At 43.4% G+C, this 14,004-nt stretch overlaps 1 protein-coding gene across 6 annotated transcripts in view; it reads left to right on the forward strand.

The window, feature by feature from the left end:
* Positions 1-4,179: 4,179 nt before the first annotated feature.
* Positions 4,180-14,004, forward strand: part of LOC147880794 (uncharacterized) — a 142,971-nt gene continuing 133,146 nt past the window's right edge. For 5 of the 6 annotated variants that reach the window (XM_087371097.1, XM_087371099.1, XM_087371100.1 and 2 more), the window contains exon 1: positions 4,180-5,148. In XM_087371097.1, the coding sequence (XP_087227223.1) occupies positions 4,859-5,148 (290 nt within the window). In that variant the 5' untranslated portion in view covers positions 4,180-4,858. The remainder of the gene's footprint in view (positions 5,149-14,004) is intronic. The other variant, XM_087371098.1, reaches the window with a different exon arrangement.

Here is a 14,004-nt window from a genome sequence, read left to right on the forward strand (position 1 = left end):
CTCTACCAAATGGCTAGCATCACATTTAAATTGATGTCTTTCAAAGGACTCGTTCCTGTGAAAAGTGTTCATCTAGCTAATTAATCGATGATAGAATACTGCGTGCACTTTCTTTCCATTGAAATTTTAGAATGTGAAGCTTTTCTACGTATTTTAATTCCGTTGCCCAAATTCTATGCTTTTAATTTGGGTACTGCCATCCTATAGATATGCTCATCTTCAAAATCAAAATCGAATGACTCTTCAGTAGTTGAATGCCTCTATCTTTTCTTGCTCTAATTTTTTATTCTCCAATTCTTCCTTAATAAGTTCCCCAGGTTTCATTCAACATAGGCGATATGCTAGCAAGTAGTACAAGGGATGATATTGGTACAAGTAGATGAGAAGCACAAAGAGAATGGGCAATGTAAGTAGTGCATTTGGTTCTCATGAGAGTTATTGCAGCAACCCGCAAAGAGCCCACGTGGATCAACACACCATATTTCAATGATGGCAGCTTGTCTATTTCTTCCTCTGTAGCTACCATACAATGAAGGGTCCTTTAGGTAGCACATTGATTTGCAATTTAAAGGAGGAGTAGAGAGGAGAGCGCAAGCACAAGGAAGACTTGTGATGCAATCAGTGAATCCGGAGATGTGTGGGAAAGAATAAACTTTTTTTTTTTGAATTTCCTCTATTTGATTCATAGTCTCGTGCAAGGAGTAGAACGACCTTATTTAGGGTATATGAGATATTTGATTAAAGCATAAGGAGCCAAAATTACCCCTCTTCTCCTCCAAAATAAGGGATACTTTTACATAGCCTCTTTGGACTTGATTTAATTAAAAAATAATGTATGTCCTCATCCAAAACATTGCCAAAGGTTACAATATCAAAGTAATGCAAAACTTTGCCTATGGCCATGCGACCCATTGATCGGTACCTCATACTAACTCCAATCCTTGTCATTAGTTACAGCACCTATACCCAATCTGCAATCACAGTGGTTCTTATCAATCAAATCAATCAATACCAATATAATTGTGCTCAAAGTATAATAAGCAAACACAACACTTATAGCACTAGCGACTATGTATTAACACAACCCTAATAACACTAGCGACATCTGTATTAACATGGAATCACCTGTAATTTTGACCATTTAGCATGGCAAAAACATAGGTCTAGTTAGGTGTCCCTAACTAAACCACACAAAGCATCCTTTAGAACCCACATCACATCTCATGTGGTTCTATGGTATACTTTGTCATAGTCAATACGTCTATAAAATATAAAAATATCCATATAAGTAATGTAGAAAACATTGTTCTATAATAGGCAAGAAAAAGCTACTATTGTCCAAGTTACACAAGTAATGCTTGAAAAATATAATGACACTTTTGTCACTAAGTATCATTATATTACTTGGAAGTTCTCATGTTAATCTTACTTTGAGGAATTTATGGTACGAAGGCTTCTTGATCAAGAAGGTGGATTTTTAAGAGGAGAAAATCGAAAAAAGACACCTAAGACTCTAGCATGCACATGAATAGTGCTAGATCTTGTTGAAATCTATGGCCAAAGAGAGAAGCAAGAAGCAATAACAAAATGAGGCAATGTAGGGAGGCGCATAAGTGATGTATGGATAAGATCTAGAACCAAGTACAGTGTGCCACATTTATAGGTTGGGCTAGGTTGTAGCGTCCTCACACACATACATCACACATGATGTCACTGGATGACCTCATGGGTGATGGGATAGGAATCAACCTAACCCCTCACACTCTCAAGGGACAGACCCACACACAAGTGGCCCATGTGACTTACATACACACATTCACACCCACACACTATAGGCCTAGTGTTCCCACACCTTGGCTACTCCCATATAGCATGCATCTATTTAGCCAATACAAAATTTTGAAACTAAATTGAACATTATGTCTATCATGCACGTAATGTGGATCCATAATTGATACTAGAAAGTGCTTGATTTACCTAGTTTATCATATTAATGTGCCAAACTAAGAACTAATAATAAGGTTGCCATCTCTAAACATACATGGAGACCTATATCCAAAGTTTGCTATTTGGATAGCCATGGAGACTTAAACATAGAGAACTACTCAAACATACATGGATATCCATGGAGGACTATTTGCACTATCCAAGGCATGCACATATAGGTTGTGAATGTAAAATGTACATAGAGCTAGTGCTCTGGAACCCATCATGACAACATGGCCATTATCGTCTTGTTATAAACTTATTTTACAAAGGAATGTATGCCAGGGGTCAAAGACTTTAACATTTGAGATGGCCACCCATATTTATTGTTTGATAAGGTTTATTAAATACTATTTAAACATATACCAAGTAGAGAAGAAACATTAAGGACACGATATCATGTGTTTAATTCATCGACTCTATATACATTATTTGAAAAAGAATTAAAAGATACATCCCTTAATGATCCCTCTTAATGATTGATTGAAGCATCAAGCGTTGTACATTTTTCATGTGCCACATTGCATCTTTAACATCTACTTTTGTTTTATCCCAATGTTGATACCTTTTATGAAGGCCTTGATTTACCAATTTGCTTATATGCACCTTAACGAGTCGCAACTCTAGAGGGAATATTTTTAAACTCTTCCTAAATCATGATATATATGCATCATGGCCTATCTCTAGCTAAAGCTATGCATTCAAATGGAGGAGAGAGAGGACACAAACAATTTACTAGGCTTAAGAGCTAATTTGGTGCCATTTATCTCTATATTCAGCTAAGAAGAAATCAAATTGAGTGCATTGTTACATTGCATGGAATGATTATAGTAGTGAGAGACAATTATTAATAAATATTTTTGGACAAGATCATTCGCTTTAATTTTTTATTGTAATGTTTTGTGTGGCTATAATTCAAATAAATTTTTATGCATTCTAGCACCCGCTCATGTGAAATATACTTTGTAACTTTATGTGATTTTTAGAGGCTTCCATTTTTTATACTTTAGACATCCTCTCATATCTGTTAGCCTTAGTACATAGGCAATGCAAACTGTGTTGTGAGGTGGGCGTATTTCTTCAAATGTAAGGTTAAGAGAGAAAGTTACCCTAGGTGAAGGCAAACTACTAGCAACATGCATCGTAGAAAGATACTACACTTAAAGATCCTGAATGTGGAACACATTTTTTAGATGTGAAAAGGACGTATAGTTAGACTTATTTTGAAGATTTTGGGCCCTTTTTGCCATTGGCAAACAATTCTTAGAAAGATGGATCTCCCTTTACACTGTCACATTTGAAGGACAAGAATATATAAAAATGATGTTACACTTGAATAGCCTAAAGCAGGTACATATTCTCTAGATGTGAGAAGGACATATACTTATACTTATTTTAAGACTATGGGCCCTTTTTGCCATTGCCAAGCCGTTCTTAAAAAGATGCATCTCCCTTTGCACTTTCACATTGAAGGACAAGAATAAAAAAATTCCATGATGTGACCAAAGAGGCCAAAGATAGGTATTGTTAACACTCAAACATACAAGTTAGTCCACACGATCACCCTATATATGTGTGAAATATTCAAATCTATTAAATAATAAACTACATGTTAAAGCCTCATAAAGAACTTCATCTAGATTGAAGCAACTTAGACAAATTAAATCAAGGGAACTTGAGGTGTTATAGTCATAGGCAATGTCAACTAATATGTTCTTCTAACTTGATCATCTACCTTTGCATGGATCTTACTAAAATGTTAATGTTGACATAGAGTTGTCAAACATTAATTTTCAAGCATTTTATTTTTTCATTTAATTAACTTGATGAAGAGGGTTTGGTTCAAAAAAACCGAAGATTTGTTCGCAAGTCTTACTTCATTTCATTTACATGAAACCATATGAGAGGGTAATGATGCGATTCACTTAGCTCGTTCAGGGAAAAAACGATGCATTACTTTCAATGAGATGAGATTGGAGGGGTACGTGTCTAGCACCTCCTTCACCTCACCTACCTACCAATAAGCCTTTGCGCGCGCGAGAGAGTTGAACCTTGTCAGAGAGCCGTTTTTGGTAGCCTCGTCACACTTTGCGACAGCTGGTCTTCTTTCGCGTGTTTTTTTTTGGGGGGGGGGGCGTGGGGGAGGAGAAAGAGGGGGGTTAGGTTCTTCATACTGAAGCTGTGGGGCTGCAATTAGTAACCTTGAGAGAGAGAAAGAGCATTCGTTCTTGATGCTGGCGATTAGTGATGGAAAGTATGCGTTTGCTTTCAATGTAGTGGGTCTGTTTTGGGCTGTTGTGCGGCTCCTTGCAGAGGGGAGGTTTTGTCTTTTCATGCATAGTGCGGCAAAAGGTTCTGTCAGGAAATTTTGCTGTCGTGAACATAACGGGGACCTTGTGGCTTATCTGAAAGAAACACGTGGCCTCGATTTATTACTCCGATCGTAGTGTAGAGTGGCAGTTGAAGTAGATAGTTGTCGATCAAAAAAATTATCTCCAAAGCAACATATGAAGCATGATAAGGAGCTTTTGCGCGAGGTTCACTTCCTCGCGATTGCTTGCAGTCTTAGCGAGGTTCAGATGTCTTGCGAATAAGCTCGTCTCGTGCGTTTCTCCTGTCACTATGCACTTTGATAGTGTAGGTGCTGTTTTCATGAAGGCATGAGGGTGTTGCAGGTACTTGGGTCATATTTGAGGTTTTCCTGCCAATTCATGGGGAGGAGACTGCAACCTTAGCAGGATTGGTGCTCATTTTCTAGTAGTAATTGGTGGGATTGCTTTCTTTTTGCTAAAAGAAGGCAGTGAAAAGAAAGCAGCAGCTGATGCTGTTTGGATAAAAAGCTTTGTTGTTTTGGTTACCAGCTGTTGGACCTATGGCACGAACATATGCTGCAGTTGAGATAGATAAGGATGTGAAAGCCAGGGGTTGGAATCTCGTGCGTTATGCAGATTTTGAAACCCAGCTAATTCAAAAACTTAGAAAGGGTGGCTTCTATGGAAATTTTGGGAGCCTTGAAGAGTTGAAGTTGCATTGCATCCAACAATCAAAAGGCTTTGATGTGAACGATCCAAAAGTCACTGTTTTTGAACACAAAGGTGACAGTATCGTTGACGGACGTGGACAGCCTTCATCTGGCTCCAAAGAGTCTTCTTCAGATTTGAAGTAAGTATCTTCTCAATGCTTTCCATGTACCAATGTTTGTTTACGGTTGTCAAGAGTTGTAAAATAGAATGGTCTCGGATGGCTTGTTAAGTATATAGTATCATATTGAAGCCTAGGGTCTCTGGATTGGGAAGACAAATTTTGCAGGCAATTGTAGTCAAGGCAAGTGGAATTTGAAGCATAGTAGTCACCTTTGAAGAGATAGGACGTTTAGGGGAGGGTAGTGAAAAGATATCACAATATGGATATGTATGAGACATAAGTAGTCTTTTGTGTGGGCCATGGAGAATTATTCGTGACCTGACCTTTCATTTTCATGATCATATTTTTTTCACTTTTTTCCTTTCATCTTTTTTCTTGAAAGGAAAAAAGCGAAGAAAATATGAGCATGTACAAGAGAAGCTTTGTTTTGTGAGGGCTGTAAGGACCTTCAAATTCTCCTCAAACTAACACCACGCAAGCGCATGTATATAGTATGCTTTGAAATAGGACAAACCCTAGTACAAGATGAGGACTCATTTTCCGACCATGAAGCAGCATCCCTCAAGCAATGGATGCTGCCTTGATGTGGGCTTCATTTGGGAGGAGATGTTTGCAACCCGGAAATTGCGCTGCATTGCGTTGTTCTGTCGGTAGATTTCTTTGACTCGTGTTCCTTGGCCGCACCTTCTTCTGTGACTTCCGTGCCTGCTCCCATCGTCCGCAGCTGTCACGGACCATGCCTTCCCCCCACTAGTGCTTCTGCCACGGTTCTACGCGTTGCTCTCACCCTCTTCTCGTCGCGCTCATGGACTGTCGCCGCTCTGATACCAAATGTGAAAAACCAGACTTTTCGAGAATGCAAATGTGTGCAATGCATGCAGAATTCGAATGCCAATTGGCCCTCCAATGGGGAAGAGCACCCTCGTGAGAGTACTTGTTTCTATTTTGACCTACATGCAAGGTGGGAGAGAGATGGCGGATAAATGCAATATGGTAGAGAGACTGTTACGTGAGATTCACAATGAAAGGGTGATACCCTTTCATTAATGTCCCTCGAGATCACTCAAGTTCCATCTTCCCATTTACACCTACCCTTATCCTATGACCCATGCACCTACCATTCAATGCACTCTAATGCACCCTTTTGCCCCTAGGACCTAGACACGTGTGTGCACATCTTTATTACTAATCATCGGCCAATGTCACATAGTTTTGGCGGTACTATTTACACTGCTTGATCGGTAACCGCACCATCAACTTGGCGCCTAACAATAATAAGGTTCTAATGACTATTAATTAACTAAATAATCATTTCTCTTGTCATGACATCTGGAGCCTCTTGAATGCGGCTCTCTATTTGCTTGTGGCACCTTCTTGTAGTCTAGATACCTGCATGCCTTCCTTAGGCTTCAGTGGGCTCCCACTCCTTGCTGGAATGGATAATGGGGGCACAATGTCTCCTTTTTATAGGTGAGGGCAAGGCAGTTCCCACCCTTCCACAAATGGCCAACCAGTGCTGTTAGCAGTCCGATCAGCCAGACTGCTGGCTGACTGCTCTGCCGACCTCCCACATGGCAGGTCGACTGCACCTGGGTCCTAGCTGGCCCCACCCGGCTGGACCATGTGGGCCCCGCTCTGCAGCAATGTGGATGACCAGCCCTGGTGGTCGACCTGTGTTGTTTCCTATATAAGTGCCATTGCGGGCCTCTTTTTGCTATGACGAGGCTCCAAAGACATAATAAATTTGATCATTTACAGGGCTGTCCAGCCCTTAGGCTGGTCCTAGGCAGCCCATGTGACAACCCACATAGTTGCCTACATGGTTCTTTTTCTGCAGCATAAGGCTGCTGTTTATCAGCAGCCCCCATCTCCTTCTCAGGCCTTCCTCCATGGCATGCTTCTTTTTCTGCCTGCGTGACTTCCTCTCCCTTCGCATGCTGCTGGTCATCTTTTCCATGTCCCCTTCATATGGGGGATTGCAGGTGTTAAGTTCGACATCTCCTGGTGTACAGTAGGAGTGAGGGCTGCTTTGTGGGTGTGCCCGCCAAACAGGAGGATAGATCAGTGTAGCACAGGAGGGGGATTGACCCATACCAGGGCAACTACCTCGCCAGTGGACAGCCAGGTTCAGTCTGTTTTTTGGGGTACCTGAGGGGTCCGTTTGACCCACGATCAGGCTGCCCTAGGAGCCGGCTTGGATTGGGGGCCAACCAGTTCCTCAACCTGGTTGCATTAACTTGATCAGACCCCCCCTGTTGGTCCTGTTGGGTCGTGTTGGACCAACGTGTGGGCCAATCCAGGTTGGGTTGCATAAGTAGCCGACTTCAGGATTGGGCCCCTCCTTCCTTGCTCTCTTCAGCATCTTGAACCAGGGTTTTCCCCAGCATCATTGCAGAGTTTTTTCTAGATCTCCCATTGCATTTTCCTGTTTGTTAGTTTGCTGTTTTTGCTCTCAGTTTGCTTTTAACAAATCTGCTGCACTTTTACATAGGATCAGAGCAGCAAAATGAGTAGAACCTTGGACCAAGAGAGCGGCAGAAGCAAGCGACCAAGACGAAGGGAATTTGCTGCTGTTTGGAGGCCATCGAGGGATTGGTGGAGAGTGTTGCTTGCAGGTGTGGACTATTATACTTGGGCTTTTCCAGGTCACCCACCCTTACTGCATTGTGCATGGATGAAACCATTGCTTGTGTCTTGAACAAGATCGTGTAAAGATCTTGTTGGGGCTGACAAAGTTAGAAGAGGTCGACTATTCAGGACCTCCGGAGCTACCAGAGGAGATCTTGAAGGCGACATTGTGAAAAGTAACAAGAGGCAGGGACAACAAGCGTTCAGATCGACGGAGTTGAAGGCAGAAGAAACGGAGCAGCTTTTTCCTCCCTTCCATTCTCTTCTTCTCTGAGCCACAGCCCACGGTGGCTTGTGTGGGTTACATATATTTTGTATCTTGTCTCATAGACCCGCGAGGTCTCCTGAAGATGTTAATACACCTTTCTTTCTCTCTTTCTTTCTCCCGGTTTCTTTTTCATTTTCCTCTTCGTTTTCCACCCACTCTCCTCTTTGAGATGGTAGGCCTATGCGAGATGGCTGAGAAGCACGTCAAGATCCCCATCTTACTGAAACCAGCCTCAAGGCCAACAAGAGGGTAACCAGCCAAAAGCCTTCACACTAAAATATTCAGCAATTAAACCAAACACAGATTGGGGGAGCTAGAGTGCTCCTGCTTGATAACAAGGACACCGATTGGCCCCAAACCCTTTGCAGAGTCCATCAAAAGAGATTACACAATGAGCTCAATCGCACTTGCATTTCAGTTTCCTTCCTACTTTGAGTAGGCATCAATATCCCAAAAGTTAAGCCCTGCTGGGCTCTGCACTCACAGCCCAATGGCAATGGGCATCCATTTCGGTGCAAACACTTGCATAAAAACTTGGGAGTTGTTGCTAGTAGCCCGTGCGGGGTTACACAACTCCCCAGATCACCACCAATGTCCACGAATTTATTGTAGTACCCAAGCAATGGGTAAGAGCATATGTGACCAGCATATTCCCAGGCAATAAATTCAGCTCATACACGAGCTTATGCACATCAAGAGGGAGGACTATCACCTCCACTTTGGCATATGAACTGCTGTCCATCCTTTGCTTGTGAGCATCCCAAACCCACGACGTACGAACCTGTCTAGAGTTGGCCGTACAACTCTATCTACTTTATGCTGCCTTCATACACAACTCATTCAAGGCTGTGATATACTGATCTGGTGTGTGCATTGCTGGTTGTACCCGTTCGTACTCTCCATAGGCCATATGGTGTCGTACGTTGCAGGTCGTACTCTTTCGTATAGTTATTGTCTGTGCGAGCCTTCGTACATAGTTATGCACCCAATTGCCCCGTGCTTCTGCATAGTTGTGTACGGCTCCCGTATCTGAGCCTGTCTGTGGAAAAGGAACAGAGGAGGTACTACCCCTCTCTTGAGCATCAGGCAATGCTTCAGACCTGTGCTTTGCTGAGCTTGAAGGAGCCACAACTTAAGTCAGCTCAAGTTGAAAAGCTTCTATATAGAGTTGTAATAGCTGGGGTGTATTTGCCAGATCATCCTCTTCCAGCCACTTTGCATGCAATGAAGAATAATTTTGAACTTCACCAAGTAGCGGCGGGAAACTCTATCTCAATCTTCCTTTCAAAATTTGCTCTGGAACTAGGATCTCATCCAGCTTCTCAACCTCTAGTTGCATCTCAACAAGCATATCCTCAGGCACATCACCCTTGAAAGGCTTAAAGAGACTCGCATGAAATTTTGAAAAGCATTGTGAACCCTCCAATGATCTGGTAGCTTCAACCTACAAGCTACAAAATCTTATCCTTAGTATGCAAAATAGGCGGAACTTTCCTGCCCCCTTCTACTATTTCAAAAGGAGCTTTCCCAGTGGAAGTATGCACAGTATTGTTGTAAGCAAATTCCACTAAGGGCAGATACTGCTCCCATTGTGTCTTATGCTCATACGCATAACATTTCAACAAATCAAGAGTAGTGGAATTAGCCTCTTCGGACTGCCCATTTGATTGAGGATGAAAAGAAGATGAAAATCTCAATGTAGTGACCATATTCTCAAAGATCCGTCTCCAAAAGAGACTCGTCATACGCGGATCTTGTCACTCATGATAGATTGAGGCATCCCATGATATTTGAAAATGTTCTGCATAAACAACGTTGCCATGTGATCCGTTGTAATTTTCTTCCTTATCGGAATGAAGTGTGCCTGCTTGCTGAATTGGCATACAATCATCCAGAGGCCATCATTCCCCGTAGGTGTCCTAGGAAGATCAAATATGAAATCGATGGCAATGATCTCTCTAGGATTGGCAATGGCTGCAACAATCTAGGTGTCTTCTGCCTGTCAAACTTGACCTTCTGGCAGATGATGCATGGTTTAGACAAAGGCATCCACATCCTGTCTCAAAGCTGGCCAATAGAAAAAGTGCTCCACTGCTTTCACTGTGGCATCAATGCCTTTATGCCCTGCATACGGTGGAGCATGACTGTCTATCATAACCTTTGAACTTAACTGCTTTGTGACACAAAGGTGTCGATGCATCATAATAAAGCCATCTCTGAGAGTATAATGGCCATGCCGTTATTAGACAACTGGTCATAAATCCTGGAGAAATCCTCATCCTGAGCATATTGTTCCTTCATTGCATCCAACTCACTGAGGTAAGCAATGGTTACTGCAGAACCTAAGGCTTCATTGACAATGCATCGGCCACTATGTTCTTTTTATCTTCCACATGTACTATCTGGAAGTGAAATATAGATAAGAAATCAGCCCAACGCATATGCTTCTTAGATAATTTCGTCTCAGTGAGGAAATATCTTAGAGACTGATGATCTGTCTGCATTGTGAAATCAGCCCCAAGTAAATAGTGCTTCCATGTAGCAAGGGCATGAATTACAGCCAGCAATTCCTTTCCATAAATGCCCAAACGTCTCTCATCATCCTGCAAAATTCTACTCTCATAGGCCACTACCAGTCCTTCTTGCATAGTGACCGCTCCAAGGCCACATGCATAACCTTGGACATGAAAAGCTTTCCGAAGATCTGGTAAGATCAACACTGGATCTGTGGTAAGCTTTTCTTTTAGCATCTCCAATGCTGCAATCTGATTCTCAGCCCATACGAAGGATGCTCCCTTCCTATGCATAGCATAGAGAGGTGAAGTAATTTCAGCGAAATGGCATATGAATCGTGTGTAGTATGAGTATAAGCCCAAAAAGCTTCGTACTTCATGCAAATTCTTTAGGTGGTGAATTGCTTCAATCTTAGCGGGATTCATGTGCACTCCATCCTTAGAGACAATGTGGTGTGTCCCATAAAGTGAATCTCAGGCATAAAGAATTAACTCTTCTTTGCACTTACAATCAGCCTATGATTGCTGAGTTCTGCAAATACTATTGCCAGATGCTTCCTGTGCTTTGCCTCATCTTTCGAGTACACAATCATATCATCGAAGAAAGTGCCCAAAAAAGACCTATGCTCACGGAAGATTCTGTCCATCATCTGATTAAAAGTGGCAGGAGCATTCGTAAGCCAAATGGCATAACCAAGAACTCATACAACCCAAAGCTAGTTTTGAAGGCTGTCTTGGACACATCCTCAGGACGAATGTGTATCTGGTGATACCCACTCTTGAGATCTATGCGACTGAAAACGGCTGACCCCTCCAATCTATCCTAGATATCATCTATTCTTGAAATAGGAAATCCATTTTTTATGGTTTATAGTGCACGATAGTCAATGCACATTATCCAAGAACCATCACTCTTTTGCACTAATAGAATTGGTGAACAATAAGGGGAAGAATTGGGCTTAAGCAGCCCCTTTTCTAAAAGATCCTTCACCTGGCTCATGATTTCTTCTTGCTGAGCTGCACTCACCCTATAAGGGCCCTGTTTGATCTTGAAAGGACTGCTGCCTTGAAGCATCCTGTACATTTCGCATTACTGGTGGCTGTCCATCCAATGGCATCACACCAAATGGCTGTTTTTGAACCCCACTAGGCTCCCTTGTATGAGAATGCTTCTTTCTCTCCTTAGACGTCAACGGAGTCTGCAGAAACTCGAAGAACCTTGGGTCCTGCGTGAGCTGCGTGGGTGTTCCCACAGCGCTCATTAACTGTGCCTGAAACATAGCATCAGCATCCTCTTCATCCTCAGCCTCTTTTGACCCTTTCGATTGAGAGGCACTCATAGCAAAATGATTTACAGCTTGCTGTGCCTTAACATTTCAATATCCTGGGAGGCTCCCTCATGCATAGATTACTCTTCTTGCTCATCCTGGGAGGACTGGCCCTCGATATCCCAAGCATTATCTGTTAGTGACATATTTGCTGATTTTCTTCTCGCTGTAATCCAATTACAGTAAGCAACACTTCACGAGAGACAATCATAGGATCACCTCCTTAAGAAAGATGGTGATGTCCGGCAACGTAACCATGAAACCAGCCTCAAGGTCAACAAGAGGGTGGGAAAACAACTAGCCAGCCAAAAGTCTTCACAATAAAATATTCAGCAATTAAACCAAGCACAGATTGTGGGAGCTAGAGTGCTCCTGCTCAATAACAAGGACACCGATTGGCCGCAAACCCTTGGCACCCCTTTCGGTATTTCTTTATTAATTGGAGAGTCTAGCAAAAGAGATTACACAATGAGTTCAATTCCACTTGCATTCAGTACTCTTTCTACTGTGAGTAGGCATCAATATCCCAAACATTAGCCCTGTTGGGCTCTGCTTTCACATGCCAATGGACTCCCCAGACCACCACAAGTGACACGTCCCCAGCACTCTGAAACCTCTGATTTGCAAGCAAACACAAGAACACACCAAACGTGAGGAATCTGAGAAGGCTGCTCACCACCCAACCATGACAAGCATATCTTCAACCAATTGGTTTACCTTCTCTGTACTGCCATTAGATTGTGCATGATCTAAGGAACTCATACCTAGAGTAATTTGCCCGAAAAATCTCGGAACAAATTGTTCATCATTTGTTGGAAGGTAGTAGGAGCATTGGTCAAACCAAAAGGTAATACGAGAAACTCGTAGTGGCCATACCTAGTTCGGAATGCGGTTCTATCTATGTGTTTAGCATAGATACGGATTTGGTGATAACCTGTACGCAAATCAATCTTAGTGAAATACTTGTCCCCAGCACTCCTGAAACCTGTGATTTGCAAGCAAACACAAGAACACACCAAACGTGAGGAATTCGACTTCTTCTCCGTCGCCGATGGTAGCCGTCTCTAGAGTAGAGAGGGCGTGATCGACCCCTAGCTTCCCTGGCAGCGCCTTCGCATCATAGGGCTGCAAGGGAAAGCGTGGCATATAGACCCCCTGATTGTTCAGGACCAGGACTGGAGACTCTGGATTTGGGAGGGCCGCTCCTTGACAGAGGTGGAGTGGGACCCAGGGGAGTGGCGCTGGCCACCACTGGAGACCTCAGAGAATCCTACCCCCTTCTTCTCATACAGCGCACGTACCGGTAGGCGTGCTCTGGGGGCTCTCCAGCGCAGGCTACCCACCCAAGTACATAGTTGGTATGCCCAAGGGATATCTTTGGTCTTTCTTCGTACATTCTGGAAGACTCTTTGGGCAAGTTGGCGGCCGAGGAAGACCTCTTACTTTCTTTGGATGGTGGTCCACAAGGGGCTACCAGTTGGGAGATGGTTGAGGCAGATGGGGCAGGAGGGGCACTGCCAGATGTGTTTTCAGGAGGAGTCGTCCCTGAAGCACTGCCTTTGGAGCTGTTCGCATGCTCAGGCAGTGTGGAAGGGAGTCATGGGGATCTTAGCAAGGGCTGCACCCGAGCTAGGACCGGTCACTTGGGGAGCCGTTTGCTGGTGCAGCACCGAGATGGGACATCACTTGGCTTATGAGTTCTCTCGGCAGGTTCCAGTTTTCTTCATCACGCAGGCCACCTGGGCATACATGGAAATCTTTCCTTGGCATCTGACAGAGACAGATGCAGGAGCGATGACTCGGCACCCAGTTTGGGAGATCATAGGGAGTATTGTAGGCTGGCATATCTGGACTCCCAGATGCACGCAGACCTTAGGAGATCAGGCTTCTTCTGCTACCCAGACCCTAGCGGACATTTGGAGCACGATCATTCACATGCTCAAGGGTCAGTGGGATCACATTCAGGGGGAGTCCCGGGCAGGGAAGGAGAAGCGACGGCGCTTCCTTCGCGACTGGGACCATCAAGAGCTGTTCTTCCAGGACTCTGCTCATAGTCTTCAGTGGCATTACTCCCCCCCACCGTGGCTGTTTGTCCACACTCAGATGATTATGCCCTGAGAGGCTTGTAATTATTTTG

This window comes from Dipteris shenzhenensis, chromosome 32, assembly GCF_047967505.1.
Source record: "Dipteris shenzhenensis isolate YYH24624 ecotype China chromosome 32, Dip_SZ_1.0, whole genome shotgun sequence".
Lineage (NCBI taxonomy): Eukaryota > Viridiplantae > Streptophyta > Polypodiopsida > Gleicheniales > Dipteridaceae > Dipteris > Dipteris shenzhenensis.